This window comes from Vicia villosa, linkage group LG1 (assembly GCF_029867415.1).
Source record: "Vicia villosa cultivar HV-30 ecotype Madison, WI linkage group LG1, Vvil1.0, whole genome shotgun sequence".
NCBI classification, from domain to species: Eukaryota; Viridiplantae; Streptophyta; class Magnoliopsida; order Fabales; family Fabaceae; genus Vicia; species Vicia villosa.
This window is the reverse complement of record NC_081180.1, coordinates 4,899,839-4,925,517: the sequence shown is the minus strand read 5'-3', so window position 1 is coordinate 4,925,517 and position 25,679 is coordinate 4,899,839. Positions and strand designations below refer to the sequence as shown.

The following is a 25,679-nucleotide window of genomic DNA, read 5'->3' as shown; positions in this document are numbered from 1 at the left end:
AATCACTTACTCAAATGAAAAAGAATTTAAAAAGTTAATTTTGGATTAAAAATTAATTATAAAACCACTAGTCTTTAGTGGATAAAAAAACTAAAGTTTATTAAAGAGAAAACTTGATATTGGTTTAACCCGGCTTAAAAAAATAATTTTGATTATTAAATTAATAAATAAATAATTTTTTAAAGTTGTTTCAAAAATAAAATATATATTATTTAAAATTATATAAAAGTATGAGATTGAAGAATAATATGATAAAGAATGGTTGCGGTTTTTTTATAGTATTTGTTTTGAATAATACAGTTAAGACTTAAGAGTGTTTATTTATTGGGATAACTAACAACATAGAATATGAAGACAAAATGAAACTCAAACTCAAATTCAAATGAAATTCAAAATGAAATTAAAGGCTATAAATACCCATGAAGCAACATACACACAGTTTATGCCAAACCCAAACCAGGTTCTTTATTCTCAGGAGTAACCAGAAAACGAAATGGAATTGCACTTACTCATCTTAATATTATCGTTACTCTTATAATCTTCTTGGATTTCTAACTCTGTTTAATTTGCTTCACTTTGCCACAACCGTCGCTAAAAATCATGGCGAAGGGTCGCAAATTCACCGCGAATCGAAACGAGCGTTTGTTAGGAACGAACTATATCCAAAGCTCCGTTACTGTTACTCATGAAGTAACCGATTTCAGGGAAGAAGACGTGTGGTCTGTGGTGGATGATCGTGATCGTGACCGTGAATTGAATTTCTCTCCCGGCGAGTGGGATTCACGCGCGAGTTCGTGGAGTCGGGAGAGAGAGGAGAATAACCGGAACTTTGGTGGTTTGTCGCAGGCGTTTGAGAATACCGGGAGTAATGTTGCGACGGCGGCTTCGTCGAGGATCGTGCACCACCAGTACCGTGCGTCGATGGGGCGTAACGTGGCTACGTCGGCGCCGATGAACGTGCCGGACTGGAGTAAGATACTCCGAGTTGAATCGGTGGAGTCGTTGCATGATATGGATGATGGTTTTGAGGAGAGCGAGTCGGAGATGGTTCCGCCGCACGAATATTTGGCGCGTGGCCGGAAAATGGCGGCAAACTCGGTTTTCGAAGGCGTGGGTCGGACTTTAAAGGGGCGGGACTTGAGAAGGGTTCGGGATGCTGTTTGGAACCAAACCGGGTTCGATGGGTGAGATGGACCGGTTTAATATGATTCAGTTCAACCGGATTAATTCTTGTTTGTTGCTATAAACTTGTGTCAATTGAAAAATTTGGGTGAAAAATTAGTTTCATTTGGTTTTGTTTCGATTGGATGGGTGGGTTTTTTTGGACCCGGTTTATAAGAATCTAATGCCGTGTCCAGTGAGGTTAATTAAGCAAGTAAATGTTTGCAGTTAGAAGATGGAATTTGGATTAAGTTGGTCTTAGTATGAACAATGTAATCCCGTTTTTGGACAAATCTATATAATATATGATTTTTTGTTATAGAAATATACTCAATCAGGAATAAATTGAAACAAAAAGTAATTTATATTTCTCTTAATAAAATATAAATAAGAGAAAAAAAATACATTGACAATATAAAATATTTTTATACTGTCTATCAATCAGGGGCGCGTATTCAACTAAGTTACATTTTTAATTTAAAAAAAAATGATATGACATGACAGATTATTATAATTCTATTAAATGATGGTGTAAAACTAGTTTACACTGACAATGTACTACTTTTAATCTCTATAAATAAATACCTATAATTTATCCCATTAAAAATTGAATGATAATAATTTTAAAATATAAAGTTCACTTTGACATGAAATTTTTTTAGTTCATAGTTTATAGTTTATAAACTCGTGACAATAAAACATATGTTTGATAACGATCTTTTTATCATAAATTAATATGTTGCTTTCATCACACATGAGGTCGGTTAAGACGTTGCCTCTATTTTATGATTAAAATCCACGAGCATATTCGAGATTTTAGACCATTTAGCTCATTAGTCTCTATTAGAGGTTCATATATAATACTCACCTTCATTTTCAACGAGATGTCTTTTTTAATTAACAAAATCAGAAGAATTTCAAATCCAAAATGAACAATATCTTCGTAGATTCTTAATGTCAGATTTTTGTATAAATTTATATTTATATTTGCATTTAATTTATTTGAGTTAAAATCTCATGTTAAATTTAACTCAAATTTACCAAATTGATTTATAAAATTAAATATATTTTCACAACTTCTTATAATTTTTTTCAGTATATCTTTTTATGCATTATATCCTATGATATTAGAATGAACAGATCCGTTGTAAGTTATGTTAGAACATAGTTTGATTCTAATCTCATCTTAGTGTTTTGATGATAACAATTAAATAAATTTTGTATAAGTAAATATGATACTCTAATTATATATATCTTATTTCAGAAGAAGTTTTAAACATATGCTGAAGTTCAAGCAAAACAAGTATCATCAGAAATTGGACTACATACAATGCTGAAATGGACAATATAAAGAAAGTCACGCTGAAGTCTAAAGAAGTTCTAATGAAGAAACTTCTTAAAGCACCAACCGCTGAAGCATAATTCTGATAGACGTTATTTCTACAAAGTCAGAAAGAAGTTTTCTTGAAGAAATACAAGATAAAATACTCTGACAAAAGAAAGATTACCGTTAGAGACATAATGATTATTAACGGCTAAAAGCAGATTTAGTAACAAGTCTCAAGAAGCGTGGAAAGCAAGTTTATCCAAGATAACACGCAAACATGAAAAGCTAAGCTAGCCTATTATCCAGCATTGGACGAAATCTTCAAATCGCTATAAATAGAAGATCATTTGAAAAAGAAAGATACAGAGCTCATACATGATATAGACAACACACGCAAGATATATGCAAGCACGCTCAAAGAAAATATTTCATACTTGAACACTTATACTGAAACAAAATAATAATATTACTGTTCATAGTATCAGATTAAGTTCATCTTCTTCATTGTACTAAATTTAGTGAAAAATCACAATTGTGATACAACTTAGATTAAGAGGCATCTAAGATCACTTGTTAGAAATTCTGTTTGTAATTGTTTCTTGAGTAACCAAGTTGTGGTTAGGATTCTCAAGAAGTCAAAGTTTGTATTCCTTGAGTAGCCAAGTTGTGGTTAAGATTATCAAGAAGACGTTGGCTATTGCCTCCGTGGATTGTTGTAATCAGTTTTTGATTAGTGGATTAAGTCCTCGACAGAGAGAGGTAAAATCACCTTGACGGGTGGACTGAAGTAGTTGAGTTATAACGAACCAGGATAAAAATACCGTGTCTTTTTATATTGCAAAAAGAAACCACTTATTCAACCCCCCATTTCTAAGTGTTTTCATACCCTTCAAGTTATAGTAGAAGAAGTACCATATTTATCGTAGGTTATAGTCAAAGAAAGACCTACAAAGTACCGATAAACACTCTGACGATCATGTCAGTGAAGACCGTAAATGAGATATTTTAGATTAGAATAATATGTACTTAAATTTGAGGTATTTATTCTGCTTTTATAGTGACATTTTAGAGTTTTCAAAAGTCTAGAACCTTCTGTTTACTACACTGTGTTAGAAGACAAATCTTAAGGGATCCTGCAAGTTCTTGTCATCTAATGGTCTATAAAGACCCTTGGTCAGCCTTGATCAGATATGTGTCTAGTATGTGTACCCATCTAGTAAGCTACCCAACAATTAGGACATGGGTCACACGATTCTACGTTATTAAGCATTGGTTCAATTCTGCCTACCGATTTTAGAAATTTCATATAGACCAATAAATTTTAATAATAAAGAATTTCATCATTCTATATAAATTTAAATATTTTGAAAATGAGATCTAATTAAATATTTAAATTGTCAAAATTTTAATTTTCTTAAAAGTGAAAATGTCTTCTTCATGTATTAACTTTGACAAGATTTAATATTAAATTATATATTGAAGGATTTGAGTTCACTCAATTTGGATTAATACATTATAATGTACATGTGTGGTATCTTTGATTTAATTGGTGGTTTACGACTGCCAAATAATATTCGAATATGTATGGGAACCAAATAACCAGTGAAGCATGAAATATAGTTTGACTCGTGGGTGGAAAAGGTGCCATGATTTCAAAGGGAACTTCGGTTGGTTGGTTCTTATGCAAATAATGAGAATCACATATATTCCTATATTACTACTACCTTTTTGAAACAATGACCTAATTTTTTTCTTTTTGTCATTGTTATTAGGTTGTGTATGATTAATTAAATGGAAAATTAAATATTAAAAGAAAGTATTAGAATAAATTGTGTATTTCTAATATATGTGGTGGGGATTTTTTTAAGGTATAGAGAATATGAGTCATTATTTTATGTATAAATATTTTTTTAATTTGTAGTCAATGTAAGATTAATCACTCTATTTTGAAATTTAAGAATTTTAAAGTTAGTCGTGTTTATAGTAAGACGTATCCATATTTGAATCTTACTCTCACTCTCTCACACAAAGTCGAACTAGGACTCTGATATCATTTATTGGGAGAGTTTAAGGAGTGTGAGAAGCGACAAAGAGACGGCGTTTAAGATTCTTAAAAAATTGATATTACAAATTTTTTTGCTATGGAATTAATTTGTGATCTAAAGGGATGAATTCACAATTCGTTACGGTGGATTAAGGCTTTCGATATGGTGGAGAAAAGACTGAATTGCAAGGTTAGCACTCAAACGCTCAAATCATTAAGTGTGTGAAAAAGTGGATTTTGAATGAGAATTATTTCGTACCTCAAGAGTGGCATGTTTTTCTCTTTAAATAAGGGAGATAGTTGGTAACTGCCCATGCGTGGGATACAGTCAACTGTTGGATGGATTCTAGGAGATTGACATGGTATCCTCATGATGGACACTATGTGATCTCGCGAGAAAAAGAGTATGCCCACTCTATAGGCGACAAACACTTATATCTCTATTGAGCTTTGTTTCTTGAGCCTCGCGGTTTACTCAAACAATTTCCCCCAAACCATTGTCCCTGCTTTGTAGGGCAAGGAATTGTTATGTATGTTATTAACCGGTCATGGTATGCCGTCTCCTTGAATTATATTACTCTCGAATAGATTGAGATGAAGAAATACCTTTAGGCTCTTTATGAGGGTCTTGATTATGAAGAGGTGTTTGGCCCGGAATACTTCCAATATTTTGCTTGCCGCTTTACCGCTTCAGCATCTCACTAAAATTTAGCCATAACGCATTTGAGAAAGTCGTTTTGCAAGTAAGGTATTTATAAATCTGGAAAGGATGTGTTGTAAATTCACCAAGGAAGTTTTATTTCACCTTGGTTGAAAAATTCATCCATTTAGGAATTATTTATTTGGGCTTGAAGCTAAGCCCATTAAAAGCTTGGTTTTGAGGATTTAGTTACTAAGTGACCAGTTCGGTTCGAAGGCTAAGCCCGGTCAAAAGTATTCACTAGGTCGAGATCAACCTGTGGTTAAAATCTCATATTGGTTGGTGGTTACCCTATGTAAAATCTCCTTTTGTTTCAAACTCAACCTGGTGTTAAAAGCTTGCTAAGATTTGAGATCAGCCGATATAAAATCTCCCAGGTTCGTGAGTTTAACCCGATATTAAAAGCTCATACAGATCAAGATTATCCCTGTAAAATCTTGGTTTAAAGCTTGAAGACTAACTGATCCAAATTTCTTGTGGAAAGAAGACTAATCGCTTCAATTATTCGTTTGGAGGGAAGACTCAACACTTCTCTCTGTGTTTGCTTTTTGGTTTGAAGTTAGCCATATACTTCATTTTTCTTTTCTAAGAGGTTCGAGAGTTTAACCTACTAAAATCTCTTAAGATATTAGATACTCTCAAGAAAAAATCTTGGGGAGAGGATTAGGTCTTTTCTTTTGAATGAACCTTTATAACTTCTATTTTTTTTCTCTTTACCCTTAACTTTTACTTTCTGCAATTTACTTTCTGAATTTTATTTTCCTGCTGCTTATTTCTAAAGTCTTTTCTAAAATGTTTTTAAAATCTAAAATTAATTCTAAACGTTTTTCAAAATCAAGTTTCTCTGCAACACATAATCCACCCCTCTTGCGTGGGAAGTCACATGTCCAACAGGTGGTATCAGAGCATAAGTCTTGTTTAAGGATTAATCGTCTCAAGAGAAAGATGACTTCCAACACACTTTTAACGGGAACTTTTCTAAACACACTCCACCTTTTAATAGTAGTAGGTTTGAGTTATGGCAAGCTAGGTTTAAAATATTTAGTTAAAGTATTACTTATCAATTGTGAAAAACTATAATCAATGGCCGTTTATCCCTACTTACCACGTAAATGGAAAATTAGTAGATAAACCTAATTCCCTTTGGACCGAAGAAGAAAAGAGAAAGTTTGAAATCGATTTCAAAACCAAAAGATTTATAGTAATGTCTCTAGATGATAGTAAATTATTTTATGTTCATAATTGAAAAACATCCAAGGAAATGTGAGATACTCTTGTAATGATATATGGGGTTACTCCAAGCATTGAGCAAGAGGAGATGAACACACGAGGCAAAGAAGATGAAGATACCACTTTTAAATGTTTTTCAAAATTTAGGAATTTTAGAAATTATATTGGAATGTTTGTCGTTAACCAATGTCTATGAATTAAGAATTGGAAGTTTCATCCAATTCTTATATCGAGAGATATGAGCCTTCATGAATTTCAGGAAAAATCAAGGAAGAAGGATATCATAGAGAAATAGAACGAACTAGTTAAATTACTTAAATATGAAGGAGCAAGCTAAAAAACTAAAGAATCATAAACTTCATCAAACTCTTATAAAACAACTCAAATATTTTCCTTCAAAAGGATATACTCAATAGTTGAACGATCTTCGAAAGATTCAACATTAAATAAAGGAACCTCATGTGCAAGAAACTGTGAATAAGAAGTATCTTTAAGTGGAATCTTGGAAAGAAGAAAAGAAGAAGAGACATCAACCTCAGGGAAAAATATAGAAGAACCTTATTCAAACGAAGAAGACAAAATTTTCTTAAAGGCATCCTACGAGGAAGATGATGTTGAGGTAGTTAAACCATCTTACAAGAAATTGTTTAGAATTAGTGCTAAGTTGGTTGAACAGAGTGATAAACTTATAAAATTAAATTTAGACCTTAAGGAGTATTTAGGATCTCTTGAAGAACGTAATAAATCATTTAACTTAGAAATAACAAAAATTCAAAACTCAAGAGAAACATGTGAGACTCGTGTCTCCCTAAAAAAAGGAAGTAATTGATTTGCATGAAACCCTAGGTAAGTTTACCCGAGGGAAATAAAAGCTTGACTTGATCCTATTAAGTCAAAAGCCTTCTGTTATACCCCAAAATTTGCCTGCATCTTTTTTCAAGAAAACTTCAATCTAAAAATTAAGAGTTTCATATAATCTTGGATTTTCACATCCTGATTTATGAATACTTGATTTTTAGAATTTTTTCTTATACAATATTTTGGCTTGCTGTTGAATTTATTCTTACGCAAACGCCAGTTACTGTTTATTACTTCACACACGCTATTTATTTGATATTTATTTACAGATAAGTAGTACTGACGCAATTGGTACAGAGTTAAATCTTTTGCAGGCGCAAAGTCCGGGATTCAGAATGTACCGGTAACAAGTAAATTATTATTAATTTTTGTTTTCCACTAACTTTTGTACTATATTCCATTATTTTCAAAATCTCTTTTCAAATCTCTTTTTCAAAAATCAAATCTTAACTTTATTCTACACATCTCTCCTTTTCCCAACACTATCATACACTTTCTTTCAAATCTTACTTCCACTCAAATTTTCCTTTTGTACGGAATCACTTCATTCCCCAACGTCTCTATCCTTCTTTTCATTCTATAAATACCTCTCATTTTTTTCATAAAATCTCACATCAAATTCTAAATCATTTCTCAAATTTCTACTTCATATCCATTCTCTCTTCCTCCCCGGCAAAATGGCGAAGCGGATGGAAACATGTTTTCTTATAGTCATCACCATTGCTACGGTGATCATGTCCTTCTTCTGTCTGCATAGTCCTGAAAAATGTGGACCTGCGATGGTTACACTCCCGATCATCTATTTTCTGTTGGTCATAGCATGGGTTATTAATCGTCATTCTTAAAGTTTGCCGTATATCTTATTTTCTTAAATGTACCGTTTATTCGTCGTACTGTTCATTATAGTATGTAATGTTTGTACTGTCAGTATTAAATGTTGTACTATTTGTCATATTGTTGCTTAATTATTCAGATAATATTTTGTGTGTTTTTTGCCAGTCAAATATTTATTTTTTCTGTGCATTAAATGATTTTCAGGGTTATTATCGGTAATTTTGCTTGCGTACAGTAAATATTAATTATTTATTATGTCTGTGTTTTTTTTAACAAGTCATGTAAATAAACTTTCATCTTTCACATAAAACAAAAACAACAAAAAGAAAATTAACTTTGACTGTTGATTTTTCACTCTAGCTGTTACATGCCTGAATAGTCAGTTGACAGTCAAACTGCTGACAGTACAATTCTCTGTGTTTTGTACCATCAATCAAATCAAACTTTTGCATTTCAAAATTCCAAGATTTTTGTCCTAGAAGTCTTCTGAATATCACATGATTAGCAGAGACTCAGCACTGCACAAAAATCAGGTACGCTTAATTGTCTCCTACACAAACAGTCCCTGATTAGGGTTTATTGTTTTTTCAGGAGAAACAAGTTTTTGAGACCTCAAATGGATTTCATGGACCTCCATACATCTCAAAGTACCATCATACAAATTTTCAAACTTCAATTCACTCAGACGCACCGTCAGCAGCTCAAACTGTCAACAGACGACCCGTTTGACCAAAAAAGTCAACAGACAGTCAAAAATGAAATTTTTTGTCAACATCCATATTTTGTCAAAGGATTCATCATTTGATCATTGGATGATCATAATTCATCAAGGAAAGATAAAAAATCAACAAAACCCTAAGATTCAAAATTAGGGTTTTCTCCTAAAAAGTCAACTGAACTTTGACTGGTCATAACTCTCTCATCCTTCATCCAAAAAATTCAAATCAAAGCTCATTTTGAAGGAAATTCAATTTTATTTCAAATTCAATTAGTCCCATGGCCATTTGATTCACCATTTGAAAAATATGAATCAAGACATTACAGGTCATTTTCAAAGTCAACAAAAAGACACTTTTTTCAAAAGGATACACAAGGAGCATCAAAAATAATTTTGACATGAGAGCAAAGACATTGGTTAGAGGACTCTTTTAGGTTTCCAAAAAGTGCAAGATCTCCTTCATATGACAAAAATTGAGGGATTTACACCTTGTTGAAGTTGGCTAAAGTTTGGGAAAATGCATAAAACCAACATTGCTCAAAAATGTATTTTTTCCAAATGGGGCCAAGTTTTCATAGTTTAAACATGTTTACCATGATATAATGGGCCTCCCACGACCAAGACAAAGCCCACACCATTTTTATTCATTTTTGGTTTAATTTTATCCTATTTTAAGATTAAATGAAAATGGAAAATGGAAGGATAATGCATAGCTTAGTTTCTAAGCATGAGTCATCAAAGAATCTTTAATTTTCTGCAGAAGATTGAAGTACAAGGCAAGAGAAGTGAAGAGGAGCAAGACTTGGTCAACAATTCAAAGATTTTTAATATTTAAAAATCAAGAATTCAACAAAGGCAATCAATGCTTCTTGGCTTAGTTTCTAAGCACCTCTTGGCCTATAAATGAAGCTGAATACTTCAACAACAAGACACACACGAAATTATAGCCAAGGCATAGCAAGAAACTTCACAAAATTCTCAAAAAAATTCATAACTTTGTAAATTTTCGTTTTCCATATTCCAATCATTATCAATACAAATAAACACTTCCAATCATCTCTTAAAGTAATATAGAGTAAGAATAAGCTTTTTGTTTGGTCCCATGAGAGTCATAATATGCGTATAAAGCTTTACATGAACATACACTCATAGCTTTCGTTTTCGTATGCATGCTTAACTAAAATGAAATCTAACCATTTGCATGGACTCATGGCATGATATAGAGTAGGTTTGAGTGATCACATGCAAGCTTTAACGTGGTTTTGAAGCTCCACCATTTTTGAGCTTCAAACATGTGAAGCTTTCGTTCTCCATGATAGAGGCTCCAAATGAAAAAACTAACGATGCTATCATGTTCAGAAGGGTCCATTTAGGTAATCTGGGTGGCCTTTGTTCTTTTCCATTTTCATTTTGTAGGTCCTTCAAAAGGTTGAAGAATTGAAAGCAAAATCCGCAGGAAAATCCGCAGGTAAGTCTGCAAGAAATTCCGCAGGTAAAAGGAAGAAGATGATGAATAGTGAGGTTGAATCTTTGACCGCACGCGTGGCATATTCTCCTCTTCCCATTCGCTGGTCAACCAGCGTGGACCCCACTTGGAATGTTTGAATTCAGCATGTTCACATGTGGCACCTCTAATCACGTGTACCATGTATCCACGCATCTGGGCCATAGATCTCCACTAAAAATGAATCCAACGCATCAGAATGAGCCTCATGTCATGGACCTCATTTAATTACCACACATGATCATATCTTTTTATATTTTCTATTTTTATTTTAATTTCTTTATAAAATTAATTAAAAATAGTTTTAAATATCCAAAAAATACACAAAAAATATTTTTAAGTTTCTAAAATAATATTTTATTTTCTGATATAAAAATATTTTATTTTTCTTCATAATTTAAATATTTTGTATAATTAATTAGATAATATGCATATATTTATCTTTTAATTATTTTCAACCAATCAAAAATCATAAAAAATTTGTTCTTTATATTAAATATTGTTTATATATCATAGGCTAATTTTGTACGTATTTAGAATAATTTTCTCTTTAAGTTTTAATTATTTGTGTAATTATTTATATAATTATGTGTTAATTAACTTAATAAATTTCAAATCAATTTCAAAAATCCCAAAAAAAAAAGTTTTGTTTTAAAATTAATTAACAAGTATTTTGAACATATTTTGAACTTAATTTTTAGGTTTGAAATTTATTTTCATCTTTTTTCCTCATTTTAATTTAATTAATCATGCATTAATTATAATTAAAAACAATCATAAAAAATCCAAAAACATTTCTTTTATTTTCTTGCAATTTAAATTCCTAGATAAATGTATAGGTTGTCAAATTCATGTAAATAGCGTAGTTTACATTTCCTGCACAATCGATGTAATAGCGTAGATTTACTTTCCGCATTTTACATTTCCGCATTTTAAATTCCAGCACATATAAATTGCGTGTATGCCAAAGATAAAATTGAATCGTTAGATCACTAACTTCAAAGATAAAATATCTGAATCCAAACACAATCACACTTGCACCTCTTAGGGTAATCCCTTTCTCATTCTTTTCAAAATCAAAATCAAATTCTATTATTTCAAACGCAAAATCGAACTTTTGTTTATATCCGGTGAAATGATAGATTTTTAAAGGAAATAGGATAAAGACCTTATAACTCAGGGTAGACCTTCTAATTTGCTTGCTCAAATCAAAACAAACAAATCTCTCATATATCATTGTTTTTCAAAATAAAACTTTCAAAAAGACAATACTTTGTATATATCCAAACAAGGATCATTACGAAGTTAACGTTCTTTTTTCAAAAACATCTTTTGAAAGATAAAAACACTTTGTATACATCCGCACAAGGATCATTACAAAGTCAATTTACAAAGGTATTTGGAACCACATACGAGCATTTCAAGGCAATCGAAAAGTAATTGAAAACAAGTGAGCTAAGCAAATTAAAGAGCCCATGGATAACCATGGATACAAAGGGTGCTAACACCTTCCCTTTATATAACCTACCCCCTTACCCAGAATTTCTTAAAGGTCTTTTTTCTGTTTCTTTTATAAACCTTTCCTTAATTGGATAAAATAAAAGGTCGGTGGCGACTCTCTGATTTTCAAAAATACAAAAGCAGAAACAAAAAAGAGTCAGTTCGCGTATCTCTCCACGAGAGGTATGGCAAAAAACCGAGTGCACGATACCTTCGTTAAATAAAAATGGACTAGGATTAAAAAAGGATAGAAAACCTAGTGAAAATGTAAATCATAAGAAAAAGAATCATCCAGGATATAAATGCACACATGGAAAAAGATTTGGCCATTTAGAGTCTTTTGGTTTTGACACATTGAAAAGGTCTAAAGGTAATAACGAGACCTTTTGGAAAAACTAATGTACCTGGACCCAAAGAAATTGGGTACCAAAGGTGAAACTTAATATTTTGCAGGTATGATTTGCAGCCAAAAGCTTTAACGATAATTAATAGAGATGTGCAAAGGAAGAGGTATACTCTTAAGCATACAATAAGTCTCTGATCCAAGAATGTGGATGGTGAATTTCAAAGACAATGATAAAATCAAGAGTTTTTGAGAGTATCTCAATGTTCATGATCCTTAATGATTAGTTAACTTCATAGCATGTTAAGTGGATATGTCTGTGATGGACTTATACAAACTTTCGCGTCCAACGATACATAGAGAAGGATACACCATAATATGATTGGTGTTCCCTGCAAGAGAAGTTTTTATCAAAGTCTTTTTTTATTTGAGGCAGTACACTATTTTAAGATTAAAACGATCAAAAAACTCCTATTAATCCTTTCTAATAGTGGTTTTAATTTTGTTCATCTCGATAAGTTATATCCACTAACGAAAAAGATGAGTTTATAAATATTTTATAGGAAGGAGGTGCAAATAAAACTGAACAGGGGTGCAAAAAAGCAACAAAATCCAGCACAAGGCTCAAAATGCTCCAAGGAAACGTAAGCCAAATTGATTGGCACCTTATAGTAATCGATTGAAAGAGATTGGCACACATATATTCATATCAAATCCAAGCTAAATATGCGATCCAGGGAAATAAAATCCCATAATTAATGATGAACACTCAAAATCAAGAAAGATTTAATTAACCAATCAATTGAGGCCATTAGCCAATCGATAGGCACACTGAATTTGGAATGATTTGAATTTTTATCAGCACAATCTCCATTAATTTCTTTCCAAAAATACACAATCAAAACTTTAGAAGATACACTATAAATAAGTATGCTCTCTCACTATTTCTTGCATCTCAAAATTCATCTCTTCTAGCATCTTTCTTTTGTGAGTTCTCGTTCTTTAGTCGTAAGTATCATCAAGGCCTCTTCAAGCCAAAAACCTAGAGAAGCAATAAGAATGGGTGTGTCCACCATCGGGTTGATAAATAGAAATCCAGAAAAGAAGATGATGATCCTAGGGAAGAACGTGATTCAACCTTGGTACATGGAGACAAGCCTCTTAAAAAGTCACAAGACATATTATCAAATATGTCAAGCCTCTCTAAAATATTTCTTCATATAAGTACTCGATATAACGTTCTCTAATCTCGTAAGAGAATTCTATTTAAACTTAATACTTGTAAGAACCTCACTAAGAATATTTGTAAGGGGGTGGAAATAGATATCCACAAGGATAATTTTGGAAGAATCATTGAGCTGCCTTTTGAAGGAAGCTCTTATAACCATGATAGAAATTTAGTATTTAGAAACTTCCAACACTCCACAACCTTAAATAGCCTTGTTATCAATCCTATGGAGAAAAGGAAAGTCCCTTTAAAATCAACCCACTTAAAACCAAAGGTTTGGATCCTTCACTGCCTTATAACTAGGAATCTATTTCCATGGAATTTGAACAATAGTTATGTCATTAGAGAAGATGTTATACTGATATAGATTTTAACCCAATAAATTCTAACAAAATACGTAGAAGGAATTTTTAACCACGCGGTTCTCTCTAAAGAGAACTAATCAATGGGACTCCCTTATAGGTCAATGATCACCAAGCTCTTAGCAACCTTCAACATTGAAACCATGAATGAAGTTGTCGACTCAAACAACCATATGATCACCAATACTACTCTTAGAGGAATACAATTTCACATCAAACAAGGATAAATACAAGATGACCCAACTGTAGCAACCTGCCCTAAAAATAAGCTTTTAGAGTCGCCACCTATTCTAACAAGGCGAATAGGAAACCTTACGCAGTTTAGAGATTCGGGGTAAGTTATTATAATCAGGTCGAGGGAAGGTGTTAGGCACCCTCAACCCTTTCCTATGGCTTTGAGTCTAAGGTCAAATTTTATGACTAAAATATTTAGGTTTAATAGCTAAGGAAGTGAATAGGGGAAAAATGAGATTTTATGGAAGGGGACTCGCCTTGGTTATCCAAGTGCCTACGTATCTCCTTAAGGAGAATCAGAGTCAACGTAGTTCGGGCACAGGGTTGTACGCCTTTGAATTTGATTTGATATGGTTTGAAGGCTTTTTGAATGGCCTATCGTAGTTTTGAAATGCGAAGTTCGAAGGTATTTTGAATTACCTTATCATAGATTTGAAAATCGCAGAGATGGAAATCTGTAGTTACGTGGTTTAGTGTGTTTGAATGTTTTAGATTTGGGCGTACAACCCTGATTTGATATGTCACTGTTAGATGCGATGATCAATAGATTTTATCATTATAGCTAACGGATTAATGGGGTATTGTTGGTTACTCTGATCGATAGATTCGATCGTCGCGGGCAGCAAATAAAATGTATTTTAGATTTTAATTAAATTATGGGTTTCATTATTTTATCTCTCGTCATTGCGACTAATAGATTTAGTCGAGTCGAGGAGAGAATTAAATTAGAATGAGTTAAGTTATTAATAGATAAATTAAATTGATCAAAAAATTATTTCTCGTCTAATGCGACTAATAGATATAGTCGGTTCGAGGAGAAAATTAAATTGAATTATCAAAAACAAATAATTAAATAATTAAAGCTTTTTTTTATAAAATTAATTAGATTTTATTTTAAATTTGTATAGGGGGTGTATTTTATGTTTGGGAGCAATTTAAGGGGTGTGTAAGTAGCAAAGGGTCTGGCCCAATAGCATTTGGGATCCGTTGAGATCCTGTGTGACGCAGGCGCACGCGTTGGGGTGTGTTATTGGGTGGGAGACATTAGATCTAAACCTAAGATGATCATATGGCCTGCATGTATTGGTATTTGAAGGTGTACGGTTAAAAGGGAAGCACCGGATCAACGTCCAGGTGCCAACAGGCGGCCATCAAGAGGCCACGTGTTGTTAATCCAACGATCAAGGGGACGTTATCCCCCTATTCTCTCCACGCTTTCCCTCATTTCCACTTCTTCTTTCTCTCTCTAACTCTCTTCTCTCTCCTTGCTTTCTCTCGTTCCGCACCTCTCTTCCTAGGAAATCCCAAAAAAAACCCTTAAACCACCGTCAACCTCCCTTTGCGAACCCAGGAACCGCCCCCTCAAACCCAGGTTTCCGGTTGAACTTCAACCGGAACCTTCATATCTTCATCCACATCATTAATCCAGAACCTGGATGAAGATGAATCTTCATCCATGACCTTCAAACCCTAACCTAATCCCAACAGGAACTTTAACCTTGCCTAGAACCCTAACTCTAACCTTGCCCAGATCGAATCAAAAACCACATATCCACATGAATCACGATACAAATTTAAGCTAAGTGGACCGTGCATTTACCTTGCGTTCTTGAGTTTCTGGAACGTGTTAGCTCCTCGTTCTCCTTCTGATTTCTTTCTGTGTGTGATTTGCAGGTATGAAGATGAAGATGGCGCTTAAGGTTTGTTCACGGCGCAAGGACTCTTTTTCCAGCAACTTTCTTCCGACCCCCTCTTTTGTTTATTTCTTTTTTCTTTTATAGACTAGGGTTAGATTTCAATTAGGAATGATTAGATCTAGGATTCAATTAGTTTTAGGATTTTGATTGATTTTTTCAGATTCAATGTGAGATCTTTCCGATTGTAATATGTTATTTTTGATTGAATAAAAATCTTTTATTTGATTCACGTTTTGATTTGATTCTCTTCCCTATTTTGTTTAGATTTGATTCAGTTTTATTTTTGATTCGATTCCTGGGCCTGGGTTGAAGATGAACAAGATTAGGGTTTGTTTGGCTGTAGCGGCGCTGCAGATTGGGAGAAGGTGGGAGATGATGAACATGACTCGGGTCGGGTTTGACCCGGTCCACTACCCCTGCTCCATACGACCTGGCCCACTATCCATCTTATTGGCCCAATCCTATAACCAACCCACTTAACCAAAACTAGTTAAACTTAAATCAAATACTTAATTAACCAAATGAGTGATAATAACACTAATTAACAATAACGTTTAGAACAACTTACTAATGTTAACTAAGAACTAATAATAATTAAATTAATATTAATATTAACTAAATACTAATAACAATTGAATTAATATTAATAACAATAATTAGCAATAGTATTAGTAATAAAAGTTAATAACAATGGAATTAATAGTAATAATTGTAGCAACCTGCCCTAAAAATTAAATTTAGAGTCGCCACCTATTCTGAAGGGCGAATAGGAAACCCTACGCAATTAAGAGATTTTTGGATAAGTTATTATAATCAGGTTGAGGGAAGGTGTTAGGCACCCTCAACCCTTTCCTATTAGCTTTGAATCTAAGGGTCAAGTTTTATGGCTAAAATGTTCAAGTTTAATAGCTAAGGAGATGAATAGGGGGAAAATTGAGATTTTGGGTGAATTGAGATTTTAGGGAGGGGGACTCGCCTTGGTTATCCAAGTGCCTACGTATCTCCTTAGGGAGAATCAGAGTCAACGTAGTTCGGGCACAGGGTTGTACGCCTTAGAATTCGAATTTGATTTGATATGGTTGGAATTGTTTGAAGGATTTTTGAGTGGCCTATCGTAGTTTTGAAAATGCGAAGTTCGAAGGTATTTTGAATTACCTTATCGTAGATTTGAAAATCGCAGAGATGGAAATCTGTAGTTTCGTGGTTTAGTGTATTTTAAGATTTGGGCGTACAACCCTGATTTTAATTTGTTACCGTTAGTTGCGATAATCAATAGGTTTGATTACCATGGCTAACGGATTGAAGGGAGGATTGCTAACCACTATAATCGATAGATTCGATTATCACGAATAGCAAATGTGCGTATTTTAATTATCGTTACTCCTCATAATCGATAGATTCGATTACAAATAATAACGAATTTTTAAAGGAGAAATGCTAATCATCGTAACCAATATATTTGGTTAAAACCATTTAGCAAAATAAATGTTATTTTATTTTATATTTAAGAATTAAGTAATTATTTGATTATTACCCAACGCGATTAAGCGAATAATAAATTAAATTGTTTGGCTAAATGCTTAAGTCGGTTGGAAAAAACCCTAATCCTAATATTTTGGCCACTGGCCAATGGGATTGGGCAAACCCTAATACTTACACCTTTATAGGGTTTTTGTGATTTAAAGTAATTAAAATTATTTAAATCAAATTACTCGAAATAGTCGAATAATCAAGAATACAATCGTGAAACTAATTATCATAATCCTAATCCTTATTCAATTATATTTTCCTAATCCTAATTTAAATAAATTAAATTAAACTATATTTAATTATCATCTAATTCTAAATAATTAAACAATTATATAAAGAACCTGGCTATGATCATATGTTGTTGGCCTTGAAGTGTCCACCATGGGCTTGCAATCCCTGGGTCGTTGGATCTGAATTATAGAGGATCCTGTGGTGGTGGGGCGAAGATGTACGGTGGTCCTTCTTGAAGGCGTTGCATTGGATTCTTGAGGCTGCTTATGCAAAGAAATTAATCAAAAATTGGAGGGATATCCTGGGTATCGAACCCAGGTCCCTATGGCCGTCAATCTTCACACTTGCCAAACGCGCTGCAAACATCAGTTGTATAGAGAAGCAAACAATTTAATAAAATAGAAAAAAGAAGAAAAAAAACCTGTGGTAAACTCGATGCAGGTCAAACCGTGGGCCCAAGTCAGCATGTGTGGACGAATCACAGGCGGAGAGAGAGGACAACCGTGTTGACTGGCCAATGGGGAATCAACACCACGCGGTCCACCTTCCCAAGTACTATTCATCATCATCAAGCTTGAGAGACCAAGTTTTAGCTACGGATTTGCCTGGAGTTTGCGACCAGCTTTAGCATGAGATTTCGTAGCAAAATCTGAAGGATTCAAATCTGCAAAAATAATGGTTAAACGGGAAATTTAACAGCCCAGATCTATTAGACGATCCAAGAGGAACTCGTTGGTGTTGTTATTGCGTTCTGAAGGCATGTGTATCGTGAGAACCAAAGCATGCCCTTCCCTTGCCCTAACAATGGTGAATCCTTGTTCAAGGCTCAAAGCTTCTGTTTTACACGTCAAACCTGTTCTAAATCAACTCACAAACTTATACCACACGTTAAATTGCATGGAAATATCGTGAATGAATGAAATCTAAAATCAAGAACCACCATGTTTATGTGAAACGTAAAACACGAACCTTAGGCGTTTTTCCATGTTATAACCCAAGCATATTTGTTGTATGTTACCTCAGGATGATGATAGGACGATTGGTTGGTGTTAAATGGGGCTGCAAGTGTCAATACGAAAATTTGAGTTTTCTTGAGTTTTTTTTGGAGCTTTTGAAACCCTAGTTCCTTCCCCAAAATTTCGTCCCCCTGGTGCCTTCAGCTTATTTAGTATATATAGTGGATCTTTTTTAGGTCAAAATCCTTAGAAAAGATTAATGATTGGAATGATAAATATTTTATTGAAAATCAAGTTCCAATCTTTCTATTTTTAACTTAAATTTTCACCAAATTTGAGCCACTCGAAATATTTAGAAATAATGCTGATTGTATGTTCAAGATTTCCTTCAAAAATATATGCAAGCATTCCTTAGATGTTTTCCCATTATTTATTTATTTTAAATTGAATTTAAATAAATAAATTTCAAAATAAAAGAATAAAACTAATGGAAATCACAAGAATGGACATATGGGCCTTGCATGAGATTAGAATCATGTTAGAAATCCTAAATTTAGGCCCATTAGTCAAAATAATTAAACTTGCTCACTTTGCATCTTATGCATTTCCTCAAAATCGCCTAACTTGTACAACTTGTATCTTGCTCAAATTTTGACATATGAAAGTGTTCTTAGACTTTTTGGAAAGGTTAGAGAGTCCTCTAAATGACCTTTTTGGTTTTACTTCAATTAAAGCTTCCATACTCAAGTTATGAGCTTTGACCTAAAAGGTGTTTTTGTTGACTTTTGTGGAGGACCTATAATGTATTGGACTATATCTCTCAAAAGAAGCCTTTCTGGCCTTGGCTTGTGAGAGACAAAGTTGTAGAGAATCAAATTTCCTTCAGAATAGGTTTTGAGTGAGTAATTTCTGATACTCCATGTAGAAGTTATGGCCAGTCAAAGTTGAGTTGACTTTTCCTATGAAAAACCCTAATTTGAACCTTTGCATTTGTTCATCTCTGAGTTTTTATTAATGGATCATGATCAACCTTTGATCAAATGATGGATATGACCTCACATACTTGATGTTGACCAAAAAATCTTGAAGTTTGACTGTATTTTGACTATAGTTGACTTTTAGGTCAACACAGTCGATTATTAGTCATCTGAGCCATTGAGTGGGAAATCTTTGGGATTAAAGCTTAATAATTGTCATGGAGATACATTGAGACATATGAGACATCTTGAGATCCATTTGAGGCCTTAGAAATTCAAAATCCTTTGATAAAGTGCAAACCCTAGCTTTGAGACCCTCGATTAGGAGAAAGTGACTTGAATGGTCCTTTGAACCTAGAGCCATTGAAGATGAATAGAGGAGGGCAAATTTTTGGGGTATGACAATAATATTGAAAGAAAGATAATAAAAATGTTAAAATCAATATGAAAACCTTAAAAATGCTTAATAATATTAACATATTAATTTAGAAAAACTTTAAATAAATACTAACTTGTTTTTTTAGAAAAAATTAATATTTATAAAAGGCTTTAAAGAATGTGAATGGGCCTAGTATTATTTAGAAGGATTTGCTATTTACACCCTTATTTCATTTTGACTGATTTATGAGGGAGTTTTATAAGAGATCGAGTTTAACAATGGATATATTAAACCTATGGCTCTTAGTTTTTAACACCCTTAATAAATCAACAGATGTGCATTATATCGGGTAAATTTTGGGGTATCACAGCTGCCCCTATTTAATTACCTTGGATCAAATGGCGTGAGAATATGCAGGTGTCATACCCCAAAATTTGCCCATGTTATTTTCCACACATAAAATCAAAACAAAAGACAAAGCTCCAAAACACACTCTCCTATACAAAAGCTCTGAACTAGGGTTTGATTAATTCAATGGAAAATCATTGAATCAATGGCTCAAGATGGTTCCATAGGGTCACTAACATCCCAAAGTATCTCCATATAAAGTTTCAAGTCAAACAGAGCAAATTTAGTCCCTCAAATCCTGATTAGGTCAACAGTCGACTCCCAAGGGCAAAACAGTCATTTCAAGTCAATATACAGTCAAAATTCAAGATATTTGGTCAACAACATCCTCATAACCCTAAAATCATCATTTGATCAAGGTTTGATCATGATGATGCGAGGAAAGATCAGAAAAGTCAGAAGTCAAAAGTTACTATTTCGGGCATGAACTGAAAAAGTCAACCAAACTTTGGAAATTCACCAAATATTCATACTTCATCAGAAAAATTCCCATCAAAGCTCATTTTGAAGGGAATTCATTCCTCTATCCAATGGTTCAAGAATCAGAGCTCATAGGCCAATGGTTTAAGAGATATGGCTTCATACATTATAGGTCCTTTTCAAAAGTCAACAAAAAGACATGTTTTTCAAAAGGTCATAAAATAAGAATGGAAAATGATTTTGATATGAGACCAAAGACACTGGTTAGAGGACTCTCTGAGGTTTCTAAAAAAGTCCTAGAACACCTCCATACCTCAAAAATTGAGGGAGATACATCTTGTCAAAGTTGGACTATTTTGGAGGGAAAAGTGTGGAGGAATTTTGAATTTCTTGCTAATGGGCCTATATTTTTAAGATCCAAACTTGTTCCTCATGACATTGAGAGCCCATAAACCTATGGCCACGAAATTGTGTGATCTATTTGATTTATTATTAATTTTTATTCATTTAAAAAATGATTAAAATTAAGTAATTCAATAGAAAATCAAAGATTTGGTTTATAGAATCAATTTGGGTCAATTCAATTGTCAATAATATCCCAAAACCAATATAATTTCGTGCATATTAAAATTGGGAAGAGATTGATTCAATTAAGGCAAAATTAGAAAGATTTCATGGCATATTTCCAATCCAATTTTCTCCACATTCAATCAAAGATTCAATAAGGATTTGATCATATTTTGTTAACCTAATCCTCCTCTATATATTCTGAACAAGGCCATAGCACAAGGGTTCACGTTTTGCAGCCAAGGAGTTCCAATCCCGAGTTCAAAAATTCACAAAAAAAAAGTCAAACTTCAAATTGGTGGTGCAAGGCAATTCAAGGCGTGCAATTGATTCCAACACGTTCTCAGAGTATCACCGAAGCTATTTGGATCAGAATCGAGGCTTGACACTCACAGGAACAACACCAAATCATCACGGTTTGATCTCTATTTCCTTACTTTGATTGTACCGATCCATGCATTGTTTTCATAAATTAAATACATAGTTATGTTTGTAATGATGCAATAATCGATTCTGGATGTTTAATTGTGATTCTGCGCTCGTATACACCGGTAGCCATTGTTAGGGTTTAGGAGGTCTTGATTGGGGATTTCTGTTTTTGGCGAAATCAGAACAAATTGCAGGTATCATTAGGTTCAGGATGTTTGGACGATCGCAACTGTAGGATCGCGCCAAATTTCTTTTGCGTATATTGTTATTCGTGATTTGCAGATTTGTAGCGACGGATTTTCATCCGTAGGTAAAAGCTGCACAGAGCTAAGACGACGGAGAGAGGACAGGGACGACTCCGTGTCGCTCTCTGATTGGCCCGTTTTGAATGATCTTGGCGCGCGTGAAAAGGGAAATACGTCAGATCCAATGCATCTCTCTTATATGCTTACCGTGTGCCTTCGTTGTCTCAACCATCAGATCCTGTCATTACAACGATCCAACGCACCAGAGTTGAAGGTCCGCCATAATCTTCCACGCATGCGCCACACACGATTACAAGCTAAGTTTCCCAATTTTTTTTTATATTTAATTACATAAAGCTATTTTATTTCATATATATGATTTTTTTTTAAAAACCTTTTTTTATATAATAATAATAATAATTATTTTATTTTATTTATTCACATGTTTATCTTTTTATATAATAATATTATTTAGTTTATTTTTACTTATTTAATATCTCCTCTTATTTATTTTTAATATACAAATTAATTTTATATGTATATAGTTAATATTTATTTTATTTAAATTATATTATTTTCATAATTATATTTATAGGTTTAATATTTAATTATATATTTTATTTATTTATTTATTTTATTTTCTTATTTTATATTTAAGTACTTCTATTTATTCAAAAAAATCATATTTATCTTATTTAAATTCCAAAAAATTTCATAAATACAATTTTACGCTCGATTTAATTTTCTGAACCTGATTTAATTAATTAGGTCGCGAGACCAATAATTAATTAACTCAATTCATCATTACACTCTATTTGAATCTCAACCAGGATTGATGATACACTGATATGTTTTCTTTTCTGTGCTTTTTTCAGGGTTAGCAACATGATTTCTCCCGATCACGCGTCTTCAGAAAACCCGAAGTTAAGTAATTTTATTTAGTTTAATTTAAATTATATTTGATTTATCTCTTAAATTAGGGTTCGTTTCGCCTTTATTTTCTTCTGCCTTGTCTCTTTTCAGGGTTAACCTTAAAGCGTCCTATCAACCATATCAGATCAAATCCGAGCTAAGTACCCTTACCTATTTAATTATTTTTTATATTTATTTATTCTTTATTTTAGGGTCAATCCCGTTCGCCTTTGAATTAGCCATACACTCACCCTATTTTGTTTGCCTTTTCCAGGGTTTGTCAAATTGCCAAAGCCACGAGTTTGGTAACCCTAAACCCTAACCTTTTATTTTTCTGTTTAATTATTACTTGTGTCAAACCCTATTAAGGGATCCGCTGGTTACAATTTCCCTCCCCCATATTACTATTTCTTGCCTTATATTATCTGCGTGGTTAGTAAAATAGGGAGTGGCAACCATGAATTGAATTTAGAATCACCTATTTACAAGATAATATAATTGAATATAATCACATGATTGGTGCACACACGCACGCTTTTGGGTAACCTCTCTGTTGCCTTGTTGCCTTGTTGCCTTGTTGCCTTGTTGCCTTGTTGCCTTGTATTGTTGCATAATAAGCCAAGTCCCTCGAATACGAGGATACCTCAGCCATGTTGCCTCGATAAAAAGGTCACGACCCTAAATGATGCCGCCTTCGATACACAAATGACCTCGACCCTCGAAAGTTGCCTACGGAAAAAGGCTGAGGTATCTTCTGGTTGCCTAACGAAAAAATGGCTTATTCTGATCCTTGCCTTAGATTACCTGCCCTTCTATGGCATGGGACAGTCTTATGGCAAAGGATGCTTCGAAGACCCTTCAACCTCCAAACGAAAGGCTTCCTGCCCTCTTATGGCAAGGATAGACCCTTCCATTCTGAAAGGCTAAAAAGAGACCTATCATCTGAGTTTAAGGTAATTGCCCCTAATTGCCTTGCAATGCTCAAACTTTCATTATATTCTTTCTCATAATTTTTCAAAAGGGCTACGCTCATTTACGAGCTAAAGTCCCTATCTCTTTCATCTACATTTTCTAAACAAACGAGCAAGCAAAGCAATTAAGAGCCCATGGAAAACCATGGATGCAAAGGGTGCCTTACACCTTCCCTTTGAATAAATTACCCCCCGAACTTGGATTTCTTAAAAGGTTTTTTTCTGTTTCTTTTTTCCTTTCCGAATATTGTTTGGATAAAATAAAAGTCGGTGGCGACTCTTGCTTACCGCGACATTCCGATTATAAAAAAGTCAGTTCACCGTATTACAGAACTGGCGACTCTGCTGGGGATATAATTCGATAAAAGAGGGGTTACCTTAAAAGTTTAGGAATCACTTAATTGTTTTCTATTGTTTGCTTTGCTTGCTTTAATTTTCAGGGCTGTTTTGGAAAAATTGAAGGACGAATCCTATTCCCGGATTCAAGAACACTTAAGATTAGGAGTGGCATAGTCATGGAGACCCCCCTTGTGCATGCTTGGGGTTGGTCAAAATGAAGTTCACACTTGAGTTAGGCCTCCACTGGTTATTGTGTACCTCTTTTGCATGAGAGAGGTTTATGCATGTATCTTTGGGTGCGTCGGAGCTCAAGGACCTTTAGTTACCCTTAACCCATCCTGGCTTTTAGGAACGTAGTGGGAGGGCTATTCTTGGTGCATGCCAAGTTATGGTCGCTACCCGATACTACAGCTCAGATAGGTTTCTTCCTAAAGTATCATTGCGTGGTATGCATAAACCATGTTCGAGGGTGCTTTAGAGGGGGCTGACAATTCTGAGTCACTTGGTAGAACCCGATGCTGAAATCTCCTTATCCATAGAAATGCCCTTGGGAAAGACACCTGATCAGACTCCATGCAAGCCTTAGGCCAAAAATTGTGTGACTTGTGTGACTTGCGTGACTTGTGTGACCTGTTTATGTTTGATACTAACCTTCGTTTCCTCGCAGGTTTTGTTAAAAGGACTTGTTTGTCCTTACTATCTCACACTATGCCTTATGAGCTGCATTCGCATAACATCATGACATCATGACATCATAAGCATAACATGTTGACTAACCCTTTCAAGGATCTTAGGAATTTAGGGCGCATAATTTCAGGTGCTTTTGTCAAGGACTGAATTCCTATCTAGGGGCAAGAGGATTTATTTTCCTCTGACCATGTACCTTCCAAGTTTTAAACTCAGTACTTAATCAAGGGGCAAGAGGATTTATTTTCCTCTGGCCACATACCTCCCAGCTCAGAAGTATCCCGAATCAGAGGCGATGACCCACTCGATATGGTGAGCTTGATTCTCAAAGAAAGACGTTCAAAGACAAAATTCGGATTTCTTCAGACAAAGACACGACCAAACCATTCTAATGTCGCAAACTAAATTTCCTAAAGATCCTTGAAAACATTGTATCTGCATTCATAACATCGCATAGCAGGTTTCTTACAATAGGTCTCTCATCCTTCCTCGCTGTTTATTTCAGCATCATGAATCTCGAGCAATCAGTTAAAAATCTTCAGGCTCAGAACAACCAATTCCAAGAGATGATCTTTAACTTGAACAAGGGGCAAGAAGAATTGAAGGCACTTCTGATCGAGAAGGAGAAGAATCGACATAAGCACCAAGGCGGTCAAGATAATCAGAGATCCAAGCCTAAGCGATCATTTACTCCATTACATATGCCGCTGTCTCAAGCTCTGCAACAACTGCTTAATCAGAACTTGATAACTCTATTGCCTCCATATTCACTTCCTACTAATCCCACTCCTGGGTACATGTACCATGCAAGATGTGCTTATCATTCAAACAGTCCTGGTCATGATACAGAGGATTGTGGACCGTTGAAGCACATGATCCAAGACCTCA

General features: G+C 34.0%; 1 protein-coding gene across 1 annotated transcript; it reads left to right on the top strand.

Moving 5' to 3' along the window:
- The first annotated feature begins 422 nt into the window (after nucleotides 1–422).
- Nucleotides 423–1,486, top strand: LOC131599989 (protein S40-6-like). Its single transcript, XM_058872223.1, has one exon. The coding sequence runs from the start codon at nucleotides 601–603 to the stop codon at nucleotides 1,186–1,188; it is 588 nt and encodes a 195-aa protein (XP_058728206.1). The 5' UTR covers nucleotides 423–600; the 3' UTR covers nucleotides 1,189–1,486.
- The last annotated feature ends 24,193 nt before the right edge of the window (nucleotides 1,487–25,679 follow it).